The following is a 26,351-nucleotide window of genomic DNA, read 5'->3' as shown; positions in this document are numbered from 1 at the left end:
AGAAAGAGTGGAGGTTCGGAGTCTAATAGACTATAGATATAGGTGATTTATTTCTGCTACAAAAATAATTTTGCCTGTTTGGTGGGGCAATTTTTCTTGTTGTACATCTTATAATATTTAAGATGGTGGAAGTTGGGACTTCTACAGTTGTAGAAATGTAGACTGTTTCATTTCTGCTTTAGGGTTATTTTATATATACCAATTACGGGTAACTACCTTCCCACAACAAGCTGCAGACAGCAAAAGGTTATGGGAGTTGCGACGTTGTGGTTTAAAGAACTCTGCTCCTAACCCTTAACAGATTCTCCATAGGTTCTGACTAGTTTAAATTTCGTTTGATAGATAGAATATCCCCAAAACGTGTGGAATCTATGACCAAAGACAATTTCTGCTGGAGGCGTGTGTGTGTGTGTTTTCATACAGCAAAGCCATATCGGGCTATCTGCTGAGTCCACGTAGGGGAATCAAACCCCTTATTTTAGTGGTACAAATCCGAAGACTCACCTCTGTACCAGCGGGGGACTTTTCTGCTGGAATCCACCTCGTTCGTAATCACGAAAGTATGCATAAGAGTAATTATACTATAATTTTTCATATTATACCATAAGCTTACAAAATTTTGCAGGTTATTGGTAAATAATTACAAGGCTTTTGTACACAAAATATTTGGTTTATAATTAATTATTAATTTTTAATTAAATATTTTCTCGTAATTTAATTTTGCTTTCAAGATTAAAAATACTTTTGTGCATCAGCAAAATTTCAAATTTCACAAGTGAAATCTTTAAAACCTTTAGCGGATTTAGAACGCTAAAATCAGGGGTTCGATTCCCCTCGGCGGGCTGAGCAGATAGCCCTTTGTGGCTTTGCTATAAAAAACACACACACACACATTAAAACCTTTAGATAATGATCAAATGTCTTGTAAATAAACAATTCTATATTTTATCTGTTATTTTTACTATCGAACCGGAATTTTTGTTCGTACTAGGTAAATTCGACGATCTCGTGACCATCATAGAAATTGGTAAATTATGAAATTTTCGTTATAAAATAACTACAAATTGTAGCTCAAAAACACAAATTTTTAGTCCGAATGTCTTAAATGTCATAACATTATACGTTATATACATTCATTACTCTTACTATAATGACCTTTCAGCCATGCTTCAAGTTTGTGGACTTATACCGCTACAAAACTGGTTTGATACCTGCAGTTGGCAAAGCACAGATAGCCCATTGTATAGCTTTGTGATTATATTTAAAGAAAGAAAGGGAGAAGCAAGCTTTCAATCATTGCAGGTTAATATCATTGAAGTTACAGTGCACGTGCACTCATGTTACCGCATCAAGAATATAAAACACACCTTTAGAAACCAACCTATATTGACTTGTTTCAGTAGAACAGTAATAGTATGTTGTATAATTCCATTCACATTTCAATTATAATACATTATATGCGTATATACATTATTTCTAGTTACGAATGAGTTTTTAAACGTACTTTTGTTAAAACACGGAATGATAAATAAATAAGTGTAGCAAACGATTTATCTTCTAGTTCAGACAATTTTTGTACTCGTTTGCCGTAGGCTGCTAAGCCTTTTCAAATTTCGCATGTGAAGATGTGAAACGAATATGATTTTTTAAAGTTTTACATATACATTTGAAATAACCCCAAAAATTATAAATAGCTATACCGATACCATAGAACTCCACTATAAATTAAGAAGCTTAGTAACTAAACCGCATTAGACTTTCAAAAAATATTAGACTATGAGCAGACTAAAGACTCAACCCACCCACCTTTTTAAAGTGTTGTTTTCAAAGGAGATGACAATGTGACACAAGAAAATAGCTGAACAAGCTATTAGGGAACATTCTGAGGTTTTGATTAGTAATTCTCATGTCATAAACAGACGTAAGTATATATAAGAGAGCATTTCCAAAATCAGAAAGAGGCGAGTGGGACCACTGAGTTTGATTCAGTACGTGAGCAAAATCTCAGCAAATAGAAAAGACAGGAGGTTATTATTTTATGTTACAGCTTTTCAATATCGGTAATTTGAGTTCCTTGTTCGTACAGAACTATAGACTTTATATTTTTCAACACAGACATCTAATTTAAACTAGTGGTACATTCAACACTTAATACTTACTTTAAATTAAGAAATTAATTAATGTATAATACTAAATCTTGAATCATAACTTGCAATTTGATATAAAATTTATAAACAGCTTTTAGCTTATAGAATAATAATGGTTTTAGACCATTGCCAGTCTTCTCACTCTATACGTTAGTAAAATCCAGTGTTCGATTCTATACAAGAAAAATAAATAATTAACGTTAGTTTATAAACAATCTGTGAACAGAATCATACCTTTCCTGGCACACCTGGAGCTAATCTTTTTTCGAATTCAAATTTTGCAATGGTTTTGTTTAGTCCTTTAAATAACTCCACTTCATCATCTCTGGGGAAAGAATCTGTAAAAAAGAAAAAAACAATGGAAGTCTCACACGTTATTGTTCTGTTTACGTAAGCTTGTTAAGTGTGAAGGTCAAACAGAGGGACGTGTGCATATCGTAACAGTTTGCATATCCAGACTTCTTGTTCCTGGCCGTCCTTGTTGCTTGTGGCTATAGGAGATCATAAGACCTTAATCTTGTTACAATTTGAGAAGAAATATAGTAACTTGCATGTGCAGGAGGCGCCCAAAATTGGATTATTGTGGAAGAATTGCATTCTATATTTTTCCGACCCAGAATTTTCGTGGTTTTTCTCAATTAAAAAATAGTGTAAAGTATAGAATATCGGAGGTTTGGATAAATAAACACTTTTCAAGTCAACATGCCATTCCCTTTAAAGGATGCACGTACAAAGAGAAATTCATAAAACACAACTTACAGACATTTTCACGATTTGTGCGAAGTGGATTGCTGAAAAGGGTCCACGAAAGCATGACAAAAGAAGAACAATATTTACTTTAATATTCTGGGAGAAAACGTCCATCAGTAGAAACAACGGTGCTGTTCATAACAAGGACATTACGTATAACACCATTTGTTGTAAATAAAAGGCCGTAAAACAAAGGTTTAGGCAGAGTATTTACGATTAGACGAAGTTGAATGAACAATTGCCTGTTCTAGAAACACAAGTGTAGAGAACGACGTATTGAACGTCTTCTGCCTTTCGTTTTCAGCACCTGAAGACGAAAGAGGAAAGATTTTCGAAACGCCGCCTTTTACACTTTTGTTTGTCCAATAGGAAGTCGCCATCCATTCAACTAAGTTTTAAAGGCACTCATCACCCTGTTGTTATCATAAACCGTGAATACCCCTTTGTATGTCAACATTTTTGATCAGTGCAGTTTGTCTCTTTCTGAGTATTTTGAGGTTGCAATACAAGAAATATTTCTTCTCAAAAGTTGTTCTTGAGAGGTCTATTAACAAATGATATCTCTCAAACTCTACAGAGCTTGAGGTTGCTATTAATTTATGTGTCTTATAGTGTTAGTATTAAAACAACGGTATGATAATATATTTCTTTCACAGTGAAATAGACATTTTAAATACTAATAAAGAAACGATAGGCTGTTGTAGAAAACTATGGTGTCTTTTTCTTTAATAAGCAGTGTAGAGTCAATTTGACTTATTTGTATCAACTTCCATTTCTTGACGAATAATCCTCCGCTAGTACAGCGGTAAGACTACGAATTTACAACGCTAAAATAAGGGGTTTGATTCCCGTCGGTGGACTCAGCAGATAGCCCGATGTAACTTTGTTATAAGGAAATACAGAGACACGCTTAACGAATAAAAATTATGTAAATTTTGTAAATCAGATATTCTCTAAACGTACTAATGTTATTAATCTCGTGTTTAATGTGTCACTCTGTATTCATATCCAGTGAAACAGATTAGTTGGAAAATACCTACTTGAAGGATGAATCCACGATGGATAACATGTGGCGCACCCTTGTGACGTGGTATTATAGGCGATTGAATATAGTTCTTCATTTTGAGTTCCATACGCAAAAACGCTCATGCTGTCGCCGTACTGCCTCATATCCATATTGTTGGCCAATAAACTGGATGCAATGAACGAAAAGTATTTCATAAACTTTAAACACTTATTACTGTCTAAAGTAAAACAGTTTCTACATGTTATATTTGTTAGGTAACGCTAATAACCACTTGTTACTCTCTCTAACTTTTCAAAACAGTTCTAAATTGTAGAATGGGATCTAAGTATTCATGAAGAAATGAAAAAAAAACCCCGTAAATAACCAGCTTAATGAGAAAACTAAAGCCGCCACTAGGTGGTGCTGGCGTGGGATGTGCGTTCCCAAATTTTTCATTGGCTCTCTCACGTTTATTTTCCCTAACGTTTTGAAAAATCGTATCATCAATTTTAAAGGAGAGGAATTAGAGCCTGTCTGAAAGAAAAACCAAAACCTTTCTAGTTTATATTCTACAGTTCTTTCTAACATATTTTTCAGAAGAAAAATGAAAAACTGTTACTTGAAGGAGCATGAAAACCAACTGTTGATTTAAAATCCCAGTCAGTTTCAGGAGTTAACTTCTTAATATTAATATTTTCATACTTCATATAAAGTTTTCTGGTATTGAAATAAAAACTACTGAGGCAGTGATGTGTGATAGTTTAAAATGTTATTTTTACATGTCCCTGAAACCTAAGTGACTTATCAAGAGAGATGTTTGAAGAAACAGCTAAAGTTTTTTGTGATTTTATCATAAATATTTAGCATGTCACTAGGAACTGCAGTTATTTACAGTAATTATGCTTTACACAGTTCTCATCTTAACCTTTGAAATGATTGACAGATTCACCTCCTGGTATTTGTAGTTAAATAATTTGAGATGTTATTTGTCTTAAATATATATCATTTTGGATAAGTTGGCTTGTTACATCTGCACTGAAGGCAGTGATACTTTGTCTTCACAGAACGTACTCAACATTTACAATCATATGGTTCTGACAGTATGGAAAGAATGGTTTACTGACTCTCAATCAGGTGTCAGTTCTTCGTTTAAAAATATCAAAGTATTGCAAAAAATGTTTTACAAGAACCTTAAAATAGTAAAACACAAATGTAGCTACTCGGAAACCAAATATGAAGAAATACAAATAGTTACAACAATTAAGTTATTTTTTATAAGACGACTGTAATAATTTCTGTGTTTCGAGACCTCTTGCGTTTATTGGAGAGGACATACATTGCATTATGCTACTAAGTTTTATTATTAATTATCTGCATAAAATTTAGGGGAAAAAAGCTTTATACATTACCTAATAATTTTTTGCTGACTCTTTAAACTTTCCCCAGTGGTTCTTGTATCCATGATGACAAACACGTCATGAGGGGTTTCACATATAGGAACTGAAAGGATTTTCAAAATTATTATTAGGTTAGCGACAACTTTGTATTATACAATAAGTTCAGTAATAAAAACGAATTGTTTCATAAGAAAGATTTGTTTTTCAGTTTAAAACAAAATGGTTCCTTCCACATACTCGCACAGAATATTTCGTGCCATAAAGTAAAAAAAAAGTGTATAACTATTTCATATTTGATTACCATCTTAAAACAACAACAACAAAAGAACTATTGTAGGTTAACACCTCAGTACAGATTAAAAGCATTTTCTAAATAACCTTGGCTCTCCTCCGCCCCTCAGTAAATTACTGGTAAACATGAGGGCTTACACTTTAAAATTAAGTTTCGATACTTGTAGTGAGCACGACACAAATATCTCATTGCGTAACGTCAAGAACCACCTATTATTATTTAATTGTTTAAAATTGTGATAGAATGAAGAATGGAATTGACGCATTTATGAGGCGACTAAAACAAAAACACAAAAAATGTGATGATAAAACCCCTTCGGATTTATACTACATGGTGAAAAGTATGTGAACACCCGACCATCACACCCATATGGGCTTGTTGAACATCTCATTCCAAAACCATGGGTATTAATATGGAGTTTGTTCCCCCTTTGCCGCTATAACAGCTTCTACTCTTTTGAAAAGGCTTTTCACTGATTTTGGAACATGGTTGTGAGGATTCGCTCCTATTCAGCCACAAGAACATTAATGAGGTTGGGCGAGAAGGCCTGGCTCGCAGTCTGCGTTCCAATTCATTCTAAAGGTGTTTGATGGGGTTGATGTCAGGGCTTTATGCAGGCCAGTCAAGTTCTTCCACACCAACTTCGGCAAACCATGTATTTATGGACCTCACTTAGTGCACAGTGGCATTATCGTGCTAAAACAATAAAGGAAGCACACAAATATCTAGAATGTCATTGTATGCAATTGCATTAAGATTTCTCTTTATTAGAACTAAAGAGCCTAGCCTGAACCATGAAAAACAGCTCCAAACCATTATTTTTCTTCTGCAAAACTTTACAGTTGGCACAATGCATTCAGGCAGGTAGCATTCTCCTGGCATCCGCCAAACCCAGATTCGTCTGTCAGACTGCCAGATAGTGAAGCGTGATTTATCGCTTCAGAGGACGCGTTTCCATTGTTCCAGAGTCCAATGACGGTGTGCTTTACATCATTCTAGCCGACGATTGGCATTGCGCATGGTGATCTTAGGCTTGTGTGCAGCCTTCGCTATGGAACACCATTTCATAAAGCTTCCGACAAACAGTTTTTCTGCTGATGTTGTTTCCTGAGGCAGTTTGGAACTCGGTAGTGAGTGTTGCAACTGTGGACAGATGATTGTTACGCGCTACGCGATTCAGCACTCGACGGTCCCGTTCAGCGAGCTTGTGTGGCTTACAGCTTCGTGGCTGAGTTGTTGTTGCTTCTAAACATTTTCACTTCACAACAACAGCACTCACAGGTGATCGGAGTAGGTCTAGCATGGCAGAATTTGACGAACTGACTTGGAAAAATGGCATCCTATGACAGTGCCACGTTAAAAGTCACTGAGCTCTTCAGTACGACCCATTCTACTGCTAATGTTTGTCTATGGTGATTGCATGGCTGTATGCTTGATGTTATGCACCTATTAGCAATGGGTGTGGCTGAAATAGCCGAACCCACTAATTAGAAGGTGTGCCCACATACTCTTGGCCATATAGTGCATGTTTCATATTTCTCAAAAGTAGAATTAAAAATAAACACAAAAAATAATTATTTTAACATTCAGTAACAGTTAATAACAAAAACTAAAATAAAAACATAATATTTTTGAAGTAAAAATAGTTTCTTAGACAATTTAATTCAATTGTTTTACAGAAAAAACAACTCGTTCTTTTTGTTATTGTTTTTGGCAATGAGATATTTGAAAAAGGAAGAGGTATCATTCGTTATTACAAAGTACACTCCGTGACCATAGGTGAATCACAGTATATTATGCTTGAAAATACACACCAAGAATGCTCATAAGAAAGAACTGTTTCTATCGTATTAGGTTTGGTTGGAATTTCGCGCAAATCTACATGAAGAGTATCTGCGCTAGCCGTCCCTAATTAGCAGTGTAAGACTAGAGGGAAGGCAGCTGGTCACCACCATCTACCACTAATTCTTACATTACTCTTATACAACGAATAATAGAATTAACTCATCTCAGTATAACTCTTCCACGTCTGAAAGCATGAGCATGTTCGGTGAGAGAGATCTGAATTCGCGACCAACAGATTGCAAATGGAGCGCCTTAACCACAGAAATATGTTTTGAGGGAAAGTGAAAAAAAAAAATCAACAAAACAGCAACGACTTATTTGTAACTAAAAAAATTATAAAGATCATATCCTTACAAAGAGAGAGAAATACATGTAAAACTATGTGATGTTTACTTCTAACGAACAAACAAATAAATTGTCTGATCCATTTGTTTGACTGTAAAGAACAGTTGAAGAACGATATTTAATATCTTACATGAATACATACCACAGGTATTATATTCATGATGTCTGGTGAATTTTACTCATGTTCAACATAACCAAGACACTGATTCCACTTTGATTATAAATTGTTAACGGAATTGTAAATTGTAAAGAGCATAGACGGCAGAAATATTATGATATAAGGCTTAGACATGAAGATGACGTCAAATGTGTTTAACGTGTGAAGGCCAGGTGGATAGGGCACTCGAGTGTAATCTCAGGGTCGCAGGTTCGAATACCCGTTACACCAAATATACTCGCCCTTTCAGCCGTGGGGGCGTTACATTTGATGGTCAGTCCTACAATTTTTTGGTATTTGGTAAAATAGTATCACAAGAGGTGACAGTGGACGGTGACGATTAGATTACTTCCTTCTAGACTTTCACTGCTAAACTAGGGATGGCTAGCGCAGATAGTCCTTGTGTGCCTTTGCGCGAAATTCAAAAACAGACAAACAATAAACGTGTGGAAAAAGAATAAATAAAAGAAATACATTTAAGTAGATATGTGACAATTATAGAACTTGCAAAACTACTGGTCTGTTTCTGGATTAAGAAATAGGTGAAGAATTTTATCCCTTCTTATTTCAACAAACATTTTCAAATTTCGAAAAACAACAACATATTCTGTTATTTAAAATATTTTATGTTAAACTTCTGCTTTTAAAGAAACCATATTTCTCTGACCTAAAGTAATAGTTGTTTTGATGTGTATAAAATCTTAGTTTTACATATATGGCTAAATATACTTACGTTTCTGAGTGACAAAATTTGCCTTTTGACATTCGATATCTAAAAATATTAGAAATATTTTTATTAAAATACAAGTTCAGAAAGTTATAAGTATTTATTACAAAAATATTGGTATTCTTTAATTTTGTTTACACAATTGCTAAGTTAAACTACTAAGTTAGAGAACTATTGTCCTCATACGGAGTTAAGATATTATCAAAACACAGAAATAATTTTTTCAGCCAAAATCAGTTGAAAGATGAAAAGAAAAAAAGTGGAGTTGTCACTGAAGATATATTTTTAAAGTACAGAAATGAGATGACGTACCTTCCATTATTGACTGACAAACATAACAATACCAATGATATATTACCTTAAGTTTTTTTTTTGTAATTTTTTTTTTGTTAGCGTAGGTTTTAATTATATCTTGCACCTTTCTAAAACGTATCAAGTTGAGCTGATATACAGAGGAATGATTACGTTATATTAAAACGACTCTGATTATGCAAATCAATAAGCCAGGTGACAACTACAACCGATATTAAGTCGTAGTGAAATTGTATATATCAGAACCACATTTATACATTGTACGTCGTTTCGTAGGCAGTGTGATACAAATGGAAACTGGTTGCTGTTGGGAAGGGCATGTAATAGATGTTTTGTTTTTCGATTTCCAATTCTAAATTTTCTTACGTTCAATTCATAAAAATGTGTTCATGACAATGAAAACAAAAACATATGAACCAACTTGAGGCACCAGCCATGGCCAGCAAAGTTTGGTATCTTGTAAATGTTAAGAATCCATGAACAGAAATGCCAGTGACAAAATTGGTCCTCGTTTCTCAGGCAACAGTACACCACATAAAGAAGGATATCCATCTGGAAAAGCTGAACGTGCTGCGTGTTTCTATTCTTCAAGCGTCTAGGAATGAAACAGAATTTATGCTATTCCATAAGAAGATATACCGATCAATTCTGTGAGTGTTTGGACTGTAGAAAAGGACATTGTTAGGCCTTCATCCTCAAACTGAAATTTCTTGGGGAAAATATGAAGAAAGAAGGGATGTTCATGGGATATAGACTTTTGTAACAAAAGTTAGGGGGCAGGACTATTGATATTGTATTATTATTGTTAGTTGAATTTTATCTAAAACTACTCAAACTACAACTTAAAAATGTGGAATGTAATATTTTTGTCGATAGTAACGTCGCGCAAAACAGGGAACCTAAATTGGTATACACAGTTGCAGATCGTGTATTAACGGATGAAGTGACGTGGACTGTAATAGCGATGTGAAACTAGATAATCGTTTTAATATAACATACCAAATCCCTGTGAATGTGCGGGACCTACGCGAATTTTTTTTTTAAATAAAATTACAGAAATGTATCATTTAACTGCAGTCAGCTGTAAAGCTCTCGTTTAAACTACTAAAACGATTATTCTGAACGTTATTACACACAAAAATAAAAAAGAGTTTACTTAATTACAGAACAAAATTCTGAAAGCTACACTACATGATCAAAAGTATGTGGACACTCGACAATCACACCCATATGTGTTTGTTATGCATTCAGACAGGTAGCGTTATTCTGGTATCCGTAAAACCCAGATTCGTCCGTCAGACTGCCAGATAGTGAAGCGGGATTCATCACTCCATAGAACGCACTTCTACTGCTCCAGAGTCAAATGACAGTGTGCTTTACACTACTCCAGCCGACGATTGGCATTGCGCATGGTGATCTTAGACCTGTGTGCGGCCTCAGCCATTGAAAACCATTTCATAAAACTCCCGACGAACAGTTTTCCTGCTGACGCTGTTTTCTGAGGCAGTTTGGAACTCGATAATGAGTGTTGCAACTGTGGACAGACGATTCTTACGCGCTACGCGCTTCAGCACTCGACGCTTCCCGTTCTGTGAGCTTGTGTGTCTTATCGCTTTGTGGCTGAGCTGTTGTTGCTCTTAGACGTTTCCACTTCACAACAACAGTACTTACAGTTGACAAGGGCAGCTCTAGCAGGGCAGAAATTTGACGAACTGATTTGTTGGAAAGGTGGCGTCCTGTGATAGTACCATGTTGAAAGTCACTGAGCTTTTCAGTACGACCCGTCTATGGTGATTGCATGGCTGTATGCTTGAGTTTACGCAACTGTTAGCAATGGGCATGGCTGAAATAGTGGAACCCACTAATTAGAAGTGATGTCCACATACCTTTGGCCATGTAATGTATCTTTAAAAACTAATATAAATATTTCAGTGCCCCTGTACAGAAACAAGTAATCTCCCTAAGACAATTTGTTATACATTACTTAGCTGTGCATGAGATTATTAAAATAAAAAAGCAACAATATAAAAATATAATTCTATAAACAAAATCTGAATAACGTTTGGTGAATCACTCATAATTTTCTGTGTCTGTTTTGAATTTGTAAATAGTTTTATTTTTTGATCATTAAATACTCCATTAATGCAAAAAAAATCATAAAAAATTAATAACTATACTTACCATTTCCAGATTCAACGATGTCATTTATCTTATAATTAAATGAACTTATGCTCTTCGATATTTTCTCAGAAATCTTGCTTTTATCTGTCACGATACGTTGTAATTTGCTAAACATTAATGCATAGTTCTCAGTTTCTTCCTCTAGGTTAATGGTGAGTGATTGAAGTACATCACCTCTTTCGCAGAAGTTGTATTCGTTAGAGCTGGGTAACCCAGTGTAGCTATAATATGCTCTGATTAACTGACTTAGCTTCAGCCCACTTCTAAGGTCACTCCTATCCTTCAGCAGAGAACCGATAATTAGACCTAAACATATGAATGTTAAATAATTCATTTTGAGAGAAACAGCAGAGAGTAAAAATAAATAAGAATAATAATATCATAAAATAAATTACTGAAGAAATATCCAATAAAACTACTCATCTAAGATATAATATATTCGCGTGAATTTGTTATCAAGTATTCACGTTTTTGATTCAATCATGACATTATTTTATACCATGCCAATATCTTTGATCTATATTTCATGTATACTATATTTAAATATAAGTCGTAAATGTTTGGTATCAAATACATGCTTAAGCATTTTCATATTATTTCTTTAAAGAAGATTGGGCTACAGCGCAAATGCTGTTTACTTTCCCTGTGAGAAAATTCACATACATCAGTTTAAACAGATAGTTATCTCATACTTCCGGTATAACTATTTCTAGTAAGCATAAGAAAGAACATGCTTATAACTATTTTACAAGAAAGCTAAAAAAAGAACATGCTAAAATATTTTTACTAGTAAGCTTAAAAAAGAATATGCTTATAACTATTTTTACTAGTAAGCTTAAGAAAGAACATGCTTATAACTATTTTTACTAGTAAGCTTAAGAAAGAACATGCTTATAACTATTTTTACTAGTAAGCTTAAAAAAGAACATGCTTATACGTGAAATGAACATTTGCCAGAGAAAGACAATTTTACAATCACTGTATGAACATTTACTAGCGAATGGGACAGATATATTCGTTATATCTTTATGGAAATTTGCTAGAAAAAGTTTATCACTATCACTGGATGAAAGTCATATGTTAAGAGCATGCCTTCTTACCGTCAACAGCCCCTCTTAGAAGAGAATAAGACGCCCAATGTACTTGTTCATCTAATTGATACTCTGTCGTACAGACAGTTGAATTCCATTTACCGTTTGGAATATCTTTAATATTATTAGGATCCGTTTCATCCTTTTTCAGTTGCGCAAGTGCTAAAGTTTCTGTAAAAACAAGGATTATTTCAAGCATTTATTTATTTATTTTCAAGTAATATAATATGATATAGCATTACATAATATAATATTCCTAACTTTTATTTTAATTTAAGAAAACATAATTTGTTCTTGTTATACACAGTTTTCATAATGATAAATATTTAGGGTCACCCGCTGGACACAGAAGATAGCTCAATGTGGCTTTGCTATAAGAAACACACACACAATATTTAGGAGTTCCTGTTAAGTGTTCCAGTTCATTTAGAATTATAAAAGCCAATTAAGAAGAAGCTCTAGTGAGATTAATTTTTCACTTTTCTTTAACGACAGGTTTTATCTCAATCCAGGACAGATTATTTTTATCACATAACAGAATCTACTGTGACAATGAGCTTGTGGGGACAGTGGTATTATATAAAACAATTACTTTGATTTAAGATTTAAGTTTTTTAAACAAAAACTTCCAAATAACCAAATAAATCCTTTTTAGTAAGAACTATTCTAACTACACAAAAAACTAATTTTCCTCTGATACAACACTCATACCTCCCGAGGCCTTTTCCTTTCCTATTTTCTTGGTCTCACGAGCTAGAGTGTACTTGACAATGTCTGAGGACTATTTGAAGTCTGCAGAAATTTGTTTATGGGAACTCTATGCTCTACTGACAATTCTCTATGCTTTTTGGACCGTGGCATGAAAACGAAACGTAACTATATAGAAATAAGTTAGCATATGGTACCGGTATACGATAGAACAAATAACTTTAGTAGCACTCCACAAATAAATCTTGACAAAAAACACTATATATTAAGACACTGCCACGATAGTGTTTTCAGATCCCAAGTTTGATCAGTATGTTCATTAAAGCCGAACCCTTGTGACATACCATTAGAACAAGTGTATGGGAATTCTAAAGAATGATAACTATTCTCACCTTGGCTCATTCAGTTGTTAACAGGAATCAGTAAAGCATTAGTATAATGTTGAAATTTACATTCTGTAATGGCGTGGAAGAATTAGTCACGTAAAATGGAAAGAATGGCGAAATATTCTCTTGTCTTAACAATTTTGCACGGTGCTGTATGTAGATAAGATCTTCAGGTCAAAACTTAAAACGAAAAATAGCCTACTTGCTTATGATTCTTGTATAGTCAAAATTAACTGTTATTGTATGCCAGTGATTGCAAACACAGCGAAATCACTTGAATCCAAATCTAAACAAATATCCAATTTGAATTTAAAAGGTTTCTTAAAATGTGAAGATGTAAGTAGACAAAAGATGAATAATTAAAGTATTATATAAAATGTATTTCCAATTGTTTCTCATATAAAAACATCGGAATGAAACATTTTCGAATTTTCAAAAGTACAAATTCGCACAAATATCTCTTATGAGAATAAGATGCTTTATTTGCACAAGTTACATAGCATGTTTAAAACTAATGTGCAGTTTTAAACTATTTCATCCCCTAGTTCTTGGTTTATGAGTGTTACAACCATTACCTTCAAACACATACCTGTTAAGATACGCAATACGCCATTTGATCTTAATTTGTTGAAACGCGCAAGGTAAAGTCATAGACGTAAAACAAGTTTATAAAAAAACTGCACAAGATGAAATGTGATCTCACAAAAACATGGCCGTATGGTCATTTTGTAAAGAAAAGGAAGTAAACAGATCATAACAGCCGCATGTATGTTTTTTTTATAAGAAAGTCACGACAATTTACATTTATATTTACGTTCATAAATTACTTTTTTATGCTTGAATGTAGCATTGTATGTATGCCCGAAAAATAGCTAAGGTTTAATAAGTTCGCTGTCATGCAACATCGAACGAAAAATATAACGTTATGAACATTTCTTTATAAAGTATTGAGTAAATGACCTTTAATAGTGAATATTATAAGACTACCTGCAAGTGTTAATGCTAGAACAGGATTCCATGAAAAATCAGGAAGGTTTTCTTTCTCTGGAAAAATCTTTCCAACAGTTAAGCCAGATGCAGCGATACCAACCAACACCTTTCCTAAAGAAATAGCATGATCTTCTTTGTCTCCAATACTTACGACACCTTGTTCACGAGGTTTAGTAGCAACTACAGCCTGTTGAAGAGAGGATGCTTGGACTTGCGATGACCTGCAAGGAGATTGTTAACCTAAACTATTTTAAATTACTGGTAGTGAGTAAAATACTTTAGATAAAAACGTACAAATCTTACTAAGAAGTTAGTATTTATGAATATTGGTTGCCATATATTTTTTCATTTCAAATTGTTAAAAAGCGTGGAATATAGGTAACTTATTTTATAGTAATGTTATCATTGTATGATTATGTAGTATTTTTAAACAACAGAAACACAACTAAATATTAATAAATGTAATCTTGAACACTATTTGTATATTTTCATCATGTCATAATGAATCTTTTAGAGAACTACAAAACTGCGTGTTGTGTTTGGGAAGTATGCAGCAGAAAGTATTTATTTTATTTCAGTACATAGGGCTGGCGAGTAAACAAATGATTACGTCCTCTCTTTGGCCGTGAGGTGCAACTCCAAAGTATAGTTGTGGTGAAGTGTATTGTAAAGAATTGCAAAACGGAACCTGAAAGGAATGAAATCATATTTGTCAAGTGTTAAAAACATTGCTGAGTTAGGTGTGAAGGGAAGAAAAGTGTACAAAAATGGAAACATTTTCAAGAAGGATAAATATATGGAAATGTGATTTTCATAGTGAAAGCAATGTGTCCTGGACCATCATACATATGCAAAATATTCTCATATGAAAGAAATAGTTTTTGCGGAAAATGAATCGAAGTTTTTTTAACAAGTAGACAAGAATGACATTGTGAGTCTGAAAACAGTGTGTAATATATCTGAACATGAAGAAAAATGTTGGGAATCGTCACGTGATTATAAAGTTCTTGAGTTTGATTGGATAGCTTGATGTTTCATACAGAAAACATTCTAGCACAAAAAGTCGCTTGTAAAGAGAACGAACATATATTTACGAAGTTTGACCATAGATTATGCAAGAACGAATGAAGGCCTTACAGGAATAGAGAAGAAGAAGTGGATTCAACCTCCAAGTGGTTTCATTTAGATAAGTAGGTTAAGTCGCTCTGTAACCTTGAAGTTCATGGTTGCAAGATGGGCCTTCCATGTTAGATGCTATCGAAAATGGCTGCTACATGCTTAACTATATTAGATAGTTGTACTAGAACGTGGTATATTTAAACATTAAAAAGACAATGATTTCGCCATGATCGATTTTTTTTTGTTGGATTAAACATAGTATATTTTTTTCTTACGGGGATTGAGTAAGCTGCCAGTGTTTGCATCAATGTAGGAAGTGATTGATCATTGTTTGTAGAATTTTGTTTAAGATGATCATAGTCCAATAGGTAGCTACTATAGTAGTATCTCCATAATACTGAAAAATATACGGTAGATGCCGAGGCTATAGCATATTGGAAACATTGAGGATATACAGGAAAACTAATAAAATCGAACCTTGTAGAATGCCTACGTAGAGGGAAAGTGTCTTAAGAAAATATCTCCAGAAGAGTATGGACTACCTGATATTTCATAAGGAACAAATTTGTGACATGAATGTAAAAAAACGTGACATAAAATCCAGCTTGAAATCAAAGTCATGGTGCCAATCTAAATAAAAGGTTTTTTCAAAATCAAAGGGTTGATTTTTATTAAACCGATTGGTATTGTTTGAGAGGCAGAGAAGTGAATTCTGTGTAGAAAGAAGAGAATGAAATACAGCCGGTCTATACAAGAAAAGCTTATAGTTTGCAACAATTTGGTTCTGATAACAAATCAAATTAATGGCAAATGACTCTTACCGACCTTGAAGTAAACAGACTAAATGTGGAAATTATAGCTCTATAAAAGGTCAGACTTTCATAATATGATTCTTTGAGTGATAAATATTATTTTTTTTTTGGTAAGGCAGTGCTTCTGAAGAAACAATAGAATATGGTGTAGGATTTTCTGTAAGGAATACCCTCATAGACTTAATTTAGACTAAAACAAATGAAATAGAGAGGATCCTCACTCTGTGACTCTCAATCTCACATGGCTTTGCTACCCTTGCGAGTGCATATGCTCCAACCTCTTACTTCTCTGCCAAAGCCAAGGACATGTTCTATGAAGGACTGCTGGAAGTTGTCACCAAAGTTTCCAATACAGAAGGTCTATACCTATTTGGAGACTTTATTACTAGGATTGATGCAGACATGGGTTCTTGACTTGTGTGTCTTGACCCATAACATTGGCAACATTAACAACTTGGGCTAAGGTTATTTGAGATTTGCACACACCATGCCATGTGCATTACCAACATATTCTTTAAAACTAAACCATGCCATAAACTCTCCTGGAAACATCAAAAGCCAAACAACTGGCACCAACGTAACCGCAAGATCACCAGAAGTAACTGTAACAACATACTTCTCTCCTAGACTTACCACTGTGCTGACTGTGAAACAGACCAATCTTTTATCATTACCAGAGTGCAGGTAAAGTTTAACAAAATAATGACTTATTGAGAATCAACACGATCAGTACAACAGACTCTTAGAAAGACTCTGAATTTCTTAGGCATTGGAAGAAGTAACTGAAAAGTTCCCATTCCGTGAAACAATGGAAGAAAAATGGCATTTTTTGAAAATTACTGCTTGTGACATAGAGTTATCAACTTTTGGTCACAAAGTTAGAAAAGAACATTGACTGGTTTGAAGCCCACTTCCATGAGATGGCTCCACTTATTAAAAAAAACAAACAAAAGACGTGATGAAATCACAATAAAGTTCTGTCATACAAATTACGTAAAGATCTGAAAGAAGCCAGAATTAATGTGCAAAAACATCTAGCTGCTGTGTTAATGACTATTGTTTAAATCTGTCTTAGAATATTCAGTCTTCTTCTGACACTGAGAATATCAGGGAAATGTACGAGGGAATTAAAAACTACAGGACCAACCATGAGGAAGTCAGCCATGTTAGAGTTAAAACCAGATGAGATCATCATAGATAAGAAAGAACAGATGGAGAGATAGATTAAACAACACTACCTTAAAATATACTTGCTGGAGAATGAGGTGTCTGAAAATACTTTGAATTTACTAGGTGATTTATGCACACTTTAGGAGCTAGACTATGTTCTTACCATCAGAAGAACATGAGTAATGCAATAATGCACGAGCCAGTGGTATGGGCCCAGGAAAAAAATTGCCAGCAAAAATTGTTAAGTGCAGAAAAGACACCTTAGTGCCGTAGTTCCAAGAACTACTTCTACAGGAAGGAAAGAACAATAACACAGTATATGCAAGATGTGAACATTAATCTATAAAAAAAATAGGAGTGATCGAAGCGACTTTAATAACTACAGAGGCACCTCACTCCTTAGTATAATTGACAAAGTCTTTCAATAAGTTGTCTTGAAAAGGTTTCAATTTCTTGAAGACCAGATGTATCCTGTGTGTCAATATAGCTTCAAGTTTAGGGTTATCAACAGAGAGCATTTATCCCCACATAAGATCTGATGGAAAGTTGTACAATCTAAATCGTCTAAAGTGAAAATAAAAATAAGCACTTGTCTTAAAGGATCTGCTATTTGCTGACGAAGCTGTCTTGACTGTCCATCAAGGAACTTACCTCCAGAACCTGCATCAGCCTGCCAAGGGTTTGGCCTCACTAATAGCAAATGTGCAGGCATCCACTTTCTTCATAGGAGAGATGCCAGAAAGTGACGACATGTTCACATATTTAGGATCTACCATCAACAGAGACCTGTCTCTTGATACGGAAATCAACACACAAATTCGCAAAGTATCAGCCCTCATGGGCCTAGTTTACACGTTTGTGTGGGAAAACAAGAGATCGTCAATGAACACTGTAATAAAAGTGTACAAGGCCTGTGAAGTCAGCACTCTTTTATATAATAGTGAGGCATGGACGACCTACACAAAGTAGAAAATGAGACTCAATATCTCCCACATACACTGTCTATAGGAATCCTTAGGATAACATGCGGGAGATCACTAAAAGCAAAGTGCTTGAGCATATCAATGTGCAAAGCATCGTTTTATTATTTAGTCAGAGAAGACTGATTTGGGTTGGATACCCAAGATGCAAGAAAGAGGGAAGCATATCCAAAGACATTTTGTATGGAAAGCGATGACAAAAAAGATAAGTTGGATGTCACAATATATGCTAAAAGTATACTTGCAAAAGGGATATGAAAGCCTGGCAACTGGGAAGAAGTAAAAGAAAATTGTCAGTTTTGAAAAACTTGTGAAAAAAGGCATGAAAAAATGAAAAGAATAAAGCTCATTAAATGAAAGAAAAAGGATCACCAGAAATAATTTAACATAACAGCCTTCATCCTCAACAACAACTTATTCCAGCTCCAAGTGCAAAAGAGTGTGCTTGTCCCAAGTAAGACTATACACCCATACAAGAAAGTGCCTAAAGAATTAGTCTGTTTTTTTTAGTACCTATAGTCTTATGAGGCTTATAGATGCCTATTACTGCTAGTAATATTCTGTTGTCTTAACGCAAGTATAATAAACTAAAATTTTGTGACATAATTTTAGAACAAGTCACTAAATAGTTTTTTCTCGAGTCGTAAATTTCAGAAAAAAGTGTTCTTTCTCGTTCCAGGTTTATGTTGATAACGTTATGCACATGACAAATATACTATATTGTTTTATTATTGATAATACTGCAAAGCTTGTAAGAAACAGAAAACTGAACAACTTACAAAATTCGTATCAGATGATGGGATAAACAGATTTACGATAAAGGAGAATAAGACTTACCTTTTTTGAGCATATGATCGGTAGGTAATATTAGGCTTATCAATACCTTCTCTGACAGTGTCGTTAACAGTGTATGACAACATGTAATATAGAGAGCATTTCTCGTTTTCTGTAAGGTGTTCTTCTGGAAATTTCTCATTTCGTAGAGTTACTCCCTTAAAGAATTCATTAATAATCATTGTTTTTCCTTGGGAAAAATCTTCTTGTTTTAGATTCGAGCCCTTCTGTATTAGGCCATCGATTACGAACCTGTTAAACACAAATGTAAGATACATTTGATTTAAAAAACTGAAAATGATATTAATACTTATTAATTGTAAGTGGTATTTGTATGCACACATGTAAACTGATAAGAAATTCTAAATAAAATGTTGGCATTTAAATAGTAGCCAAAGCCAGTTTTAAAATTCTACATAGTCCACACACAGCAGATCAGGAACGATATGTGAATCATTAATGACCATAAAACATTTATTACAGTTTGCTTCCATGATAATGCCAGGCTAAGTGGAACATTAGAATATTTTATGTAATAATTTTTTCAAAAGCACATTTCCCTACATTGTTTACACTTTTGTGTTCCACCCCATAAACATTTTACCGCTACAAATTTTATACAGGGTGTTCGGAAAGTCACTGTGCAATTATATATTTATTAACAGACATGTTTCAATATAGAATACAGGAGGTAAATATGAATGACAATCATAAACAATGTTGAAAGTGACCCCCGTTGGCATCAATACAGGCCTGGATCCTTCTTATTTTGTTTCTAAACACCGCTATCAGTTGCTGGCTTGAAATAGACTGAATAGACATATGATTACAAAACTGCACAGTGACTTTCCGAACACCCTGTACCATATAAATAAAGAAATTTTGATAGCCCAAGCACTTCAAATTTCAATTAAAAGATATAACAACATATAACAGAACATTTACAAACTTTAAATAAAGTTTGCCTTTGCAACACAGGTCATATATTCTACATAACTTTTGTGCTGAACAAAAAGACTCATATTACCCAGATACAGGTGTTTTTATTATGTTTATTTTTTACCGAATAGTGAGATATGCTTTAACTTCAGTTAAATTATGTATTTCATTACACTTTACCTAGTAATTGAAAGTGGCACAGTTGTAAAACATTATTTTTACATACCGTTACTGATTTAAAAGCTCTTTTGCCGTTATACGATGTCTGTACTGCTTAGCTAGATGAAGGCCATTCTTTGTGAAGATGAAACTGTTGTTAATGGTGTTCTGTAAGGTACTCCTGCTTGTTTAAAACTGTAATGCTGTTAATCGATGTCTGTATTGTATGGTGAGGTGAAAGCTTTTCATAATACTAGTAGTGTGAAGATGGTTCTATTGTTAAGGTTGGGGTATAGTAACTCCAAGTTGTGTAAAAGTCGTTTCCTTTTAAATGTTATTAGTTTTGTGACGAGATATATAATGAACTTATGTGTATAACACAGCATCATGTGATCATTGTTACGCCGGTTAATAAAGAAACAAATGCTTTTATTGCTCTATTTAGTGAATATTTCTATTTTATATATATCTTGAAATGAGCAGAATGGATTTCGATACATATTCATTGAACATCCTTTTCTGAGAATATTTGAGGAAAATGACTGTATATCTACTAGTGTTAATAAAGTTGTTAGGTAATTATATTAACATTTATAAAAAAAATGTAGAAAATGTGAATAGTCACGCATCAACTATTGAAGTAAAAAGTAGAATTGTGCTGTGTTAATATAGCACTTGAAAATCATGTTTTTACCAGCGAAAATTAATACATCATCAAGCAAAGCACTTTGTGAAAGTAATTAGCAGCATTTATATTATTTGTGGCATCCATATCAGTAAAGCCGCCACACTTTGTTTAAATAGATCATAAAATATCCACCAGTAATTCAAAACCAAGATTATGAAGTTCTAAAAAACATCCAACAACGGAGTCTAAAATAATTTTCTCTGCATAAAGTCTTTCCTATACAATGGATTATTCCAAAACATACTTAGCAACTGTACCTCTTCAGTAACATTTTGGCAGTATCTTCAGCTGACCAATCTGTGTTGTTAAGCTCCAGTCTTTCCACAATTGAAAGGAAATTGCCCAGACTGTTGGCTAACGGGATCTCTTGTCCACTAGGCTGTAACCTATTATTTCGTGTCTTGTTGTAACAGTTATGCTGAATAAACTTCTCATAGTCTTCCAATGACAGCATGATTTGGCATGAAGTGGACGCAAAAATCACTAAAAGTATATGTGGATGTAGTTTCAAAATAATATTTATAAAATTCTATGAGCTTCCAGAAACTTAGTATATATACAATACAAAATTTAGTTATTTTTGCAAGTTAAGATATGATTGTTTGTGTAAAGTAGAAACTTATTGGATGGTATTTATATCCACAATATTACAAATGTTTAAGTAATTTTAAAATAGCAGTTGAATACATTTTTCTTTGAATGTTCTTTAAGGACAGACTATGTTAAGAAATATTATGTGACGTTAGTAATTCCCAAGCAAAACTATTTGTTAGTCAATAAATAAGAGCTTATATTATCACAAAATGTAAAGCTGGGTTATAAGCATACTTATTCACTTGTTTAAACAAATCAAATCAATTTTGAATTATCAAAGACGTTTGAACATAAAATACGTTTCTATCAGTCATGAAGATGGAGAGAACAAATTGTGCAATATAAATTGAACAAGCTGACGTACCCCTCCTTTGTCCAGGTTATGAACTTTAAAAAGTGGAGTTGGATGCTGTTATAAATAACACAAAAATCTTAACTTTCACGCAATTTATTTACAACAAAACACACATTGTTGCAGTATTTATTATAAATTTAAGCTTTAAGAACTAAAATGTATCAGGTCATCCCATAATGTCCTGAAATTTAATACAGAAAGTGCATCATCATTTCTGTCTTTGTAGAAGGCTTTAATGACTAAAATGTGTAGTAAAAAGTGTACAAAAATGTTTAGACAAATAAAAGAAACTAACCCAACTCCACTTTTTCAGATCATTTATGAAATAAACCCTTAAGAAGATGGATGTGTCTGAGGAGCACATAAGGCATATAATGTTTTATGAGTTTAAAAAAGGCAATAGTGCAGCAGAAACTACACGAAACATTCAAGGTGTTTATGGTGCAAAGTCTCTCAATGAAAGAAAATGTCGAAGGTGGTTTCAGAAGTTCAGTTCAGATGACAAGTGCTTAAGTGATACGCCATGGTCCGGTCGTCCTGTTGAGTTTAATGATGCGCTGCTGCTGGCTACACTTGATGAAAATTGGGCTGTAACAGTTGAAGAACTGTTTTTAGGCAGGTTAGTGAATGAAGATGAAAAATGGATATTTTATGAAAAATATTAATACTTTTTTGTGTAAGAACATGGCGTCACCTATGAATGTACTTCATGTTATTCTACGTTAGAGAGTATAAATACTCAAAAACAACAGAGCTTGATTGAGATCTGCTCAGCGACCTAGGAGTAGTTAAATGATGGGCAAACTATATGATGTATATATAGATTGTGCTGCAACATAGTAAAGTAAGGTGATTTGGCATAATCAGTAAAAGTACAACACAGTTACAATTACAGAATCCCAATGGTAACACTCTCTTCCCCAATAGCAGAATAATAACGCTAGAAACCTGGCTTCAATAACAGTGAAGGGCACAGGACAGATAGTCCATTGTGTAGCCTTGTGTTGAGCTACAAAAGAGCATATTAACAATCAAATCGACAGTAAATATTCCATAAAATTCCTAATACTAGTGTAGTGAGGACAATCTAATATTTCGAAAGTTAAATAATAAATAAAAAATGACATGTGTTACTTTCCATGAAACTTATGCCAACCTATTTAACGACAGATTTGTTGAACATTTAAGGGGGTGAAATCAATAGACAGTTAGTGCCATATAGCAAACAAATCTTAAAAATATGAACTCCATTATCCGATTGTCCGTGAAAGGTTGCGAGAGATCTTGGTTTTATCCTCCGAATTTCTTTCAGACCACTAATGACAAATAAGTGAAATTGATTTCCAGATATAACCTTATATCAACATACACTACGAAAGGGGGGTGTAATTTACTCTTAGCTTACGAAACATACTGTCTGAAGGTATTTATGATAAAGGTCGGATATAATTATTTGATAGACTTCATTCTATAATTTTTATTCACATATATACATGCATTACGATATTTGGCATTTGTTACATTATTTCAATAGTCATGCTTTATTTGTTGCAGTGAATGAGCCTTACTGAATAAAATAACCATTTTTACTGTCTTCCTGTTTAGCTAACCTGTAAAATATGACTGTGTATCCTCACTCTTTCTTACTTATGAAATACACTTTGAAGATAAAGTAATTCCTGAAGAAGTTCTGAAAACAAAAAGGTAAACACATTTGAATTTGCATATTGTTGTTTTGAAAACGATTTCTAGTAAACGGATACAATCGTAATCATGAACCGTGATACTGGTTCATAACAGGAATCACCCATTATTATTATTATTATTTAATACCGTTCTACTAAACGACAGCAAAAATGGCTGTGAGTATTGTAATAAAACATGGACAATATTACTAAGTGCATTATGGAGACTAGTTTCTAAGTTTATTTGACTACCTAGCAAATAACAGGAGACTTATAACAGTTGACATCTAATCGTTCTAATGTAGTCTATGGTTTACATGGAGTCTTATATATATATATGGAAATATAGCTGCTTGCAGGCTGCGAATACAATTTAATGATTGTATGGCAGGCGTGACACATGTATCATAGAGACTATTGTTGGATATCCTTTGTGTATTTGTCAGTTTCTTCACACGCAGTGATCGATTTCAACCATGATACACAAACACCTATAATGTTATACAAACATCTAGGATGTCTCCCACTACAGAAATCTTGAAATCAGTTTCGAGCATCGGGTTGGAAGTCACAGTGATGGCTGATGGTAAATGTCGAATTGTAGCCAACAGTGTGTGATTGTAGATTTTATAAACACTGCAGATAAAGAAGTCATGCTAAATTTAAGGAGTGAAGAAACTCATGCAAGCAGACGATGACGTTTCTAGGCGAGTATGAGGCAGTAATATTATAGATATGTATTTTGTTTAGATTCAGATAAAGTATGCAGCAGCGACGGCCCACCAGCACTTAGGGTCGTCACATTAAAAGAGGGTCATAGAAGTGTCACGACCTTAGCTCTGTCAAAAATGGAGGGGAATGGTATATTAATGTAACTAATTCATAATTGTTATTTAACACGCTTTCGAATTTGTAAAGTGTACAGAATGACACTGCAAGAGGAAACTTACAGGTCTCACTGAGGCCAGCTGAGAGGAGAAAGGAGGGAATATAACAACCATAAGTGGTGTTAACAATGGTTATTTGTATATACGTGTTGTTATATTATGACACATTGTTTTATATTTGTATTGAATATATATGCATACATCTTTACAACTTAAATAATTTACATAACTCTCTATACATACGAACTTACAATGTAAAAATACAACATCTATAAAGCTGTACATATATACGTAAACTGACCAACATGCATTATAAGTTACAAAATCCAGTCCATGGACCATTATAGTCTCAGTAGTCCTTCCAGTCCAAGTTAACAGACTCCCTACATAGATAGAGTGTATAAATATGGTAGCTATATTTATTTTGTATCCATATACATAACATGCAATACATCACATGATCATACGTAATAATAGCATTTCCTCAATGATATCAGGAACAAAGCCATCCAATCCACGTGAAGTCAGTCCAAAGGTTGTCATTGTTTCTCTAAACAGCATCGTATATCAACTACGCATTTCACGAAATTAAATTGTTTTAAATAGAACAATATTACTATTATACAGATAAATGTCCATGATGGATATAAAAACAAGATTATTAAACACTGTGAATTTAAAAAGGAGCTTAAGGTTTGTACATAGTGTTGAAATTACTTTTCAAGTTTCAAATCCCTAATCTGACTCCACATCTAAAAGCTGTATCATTTAGCATCAAAAAAGGGATTTGTAGCTTGAAGAAATCATGTCAACACCTTTTTTTGCAATTGCATTTTCACTTTAAGCTGTCTATCTTGTGTCTGTACTTTTTGAAGGCCCCAATACCCTCTTTCTAGATAAGTATTGTGGCATATTGCACTCCTTTATAACGAATAATGTTTCACTTTATAAGATATAGTTTTATTTGTTTGTTTTTTACTATGCACAAAGTTATACAAAGGGTTATCTGTGCTCTGCCCACCAGTGGTATCGAAACTCAGTTTCTAACAGTATAAGTTCACAAACATACATACCACTGTGCCACTGCGGGGCTTAAAATATTGTCTACGCGGGATTGTCAAGAAAAATAAACCATTTTACTTTACTGATAAAATATAGGAACATTAATATCATCTATATTTATTAGGTAGCAATTTCACTACGTTATAATGTAGCTGCACTATTAAATACATATGATTTGCACTGAAAACTAAGGTGTTAACTTAAGCTGTCTTGACTCTAAAACTACAGATGGGCTTCACAGAATCCATACATTTTTTAAGTTCATTTTCTTAAATTAATTATAAAGTTTGTTTGTTTGTTTTGGAATTTCACTCAAAGCTACACGATGGCTATCTGTGCTAGGCGTCCCTAATTTAGCAGTGTAAGACTAGAGGGGAAGGCAGCTAGTCATCACCACCCATCGTCAACTCTTGGGCTACTATTTTACCAATGAATAATGGGATTGACCGTAATATTATAACGCCCCCATGACTGAATTCCACTATTCGTTGGTAAACTAGTAGCCTAAGAGTTGACGGTGGCCGATGATGACTAGCTGCCTTTTATCTAGTCTTACACTGCTAAATTAGGGACGGCTAGCGCAGATAGCCCTCTTGTAGCTTTGCGCAAAATTTAAAAAAGAAACAAACAAACCGAAGGTAGACAGAGGTTATGTTTTCACCCTGTATGTGTATGTTTGTCAGTAAGGTTTCTCAAAAACGGCTAAAAGGATTCAGACAAAAGTTGGTATACC

General features: G+C 33.9%; 1 protein-coding gene across 2 annotated transcripts in view; it reads right to left on the bottom strand.

The window, feature by feature from the left end:
• The window catches only part of LOC143232432 (uncharacterized), a 56,841-nt gene that overhangs the window by 17,553 nt on the left and 12,937 nt on the right, over window positions 1-26,351 (bottom strand). For both annotated transcript variants that reach the window (XM_076467887.1, XM_076467886.1), the window contains exons 4-12: window positions 21,293-21,518; window positions 19,253-19,501; window positions 14,332-14,555; window positions 12,260-12,421; window positions 11,160-11,465; window positions 8,673-8,711; window positions 5,313-5,403; window positions 3,938-4,089; window positions 2,382-2,485 (exon numbers count right to left, since the gene is read on the bottom strand). In XM_076467887.1, coding sequence (XP_076324002.1) covers window positions 2,382-2,485; window positions 3,938-4,089; window positions 5,313-5,403; window positions 8,673-8,711; window positions 11,160-11,465; window positions 12,260-12,421; window positions 14,332-14,555; window positions 19,253-19,501; window positions 21,293-21,518 — 1,553 coding nt within the window. The remainder of the gene's footprint in view (window positions 1-2,381; window positions 2,486-3,937; window positions 4,090-5,312; window positions 5,404-8,672; window positions 8,712-11,159; window positions 11,466-12,259; window positions 12,422-14,331; window positions 14,556-19,252; window positions 19,502-21,292; window positions 21,519-26,351) is intronic.

This window comes from Tachypleus tridentatus, chromosome 11 (genome assembly GCF_004210375.1).
Source record: "Tachypleus tridentatus isolate NWPU-2018 chromosome 11, ASM421037v1, whole genome shotgun sequence".
In the NCBI taxonomy this organism is placed as follows: domain Eukaryota; kingdom Metazoa; phylum Arthropoda; class Merostomata; order Xiphosura; family Limulidae; genus Tachypleus; species Tachypleus tridentatus.
This window is presented reverse-complemented; position numbering and strand designations above follow the sequence as displayed.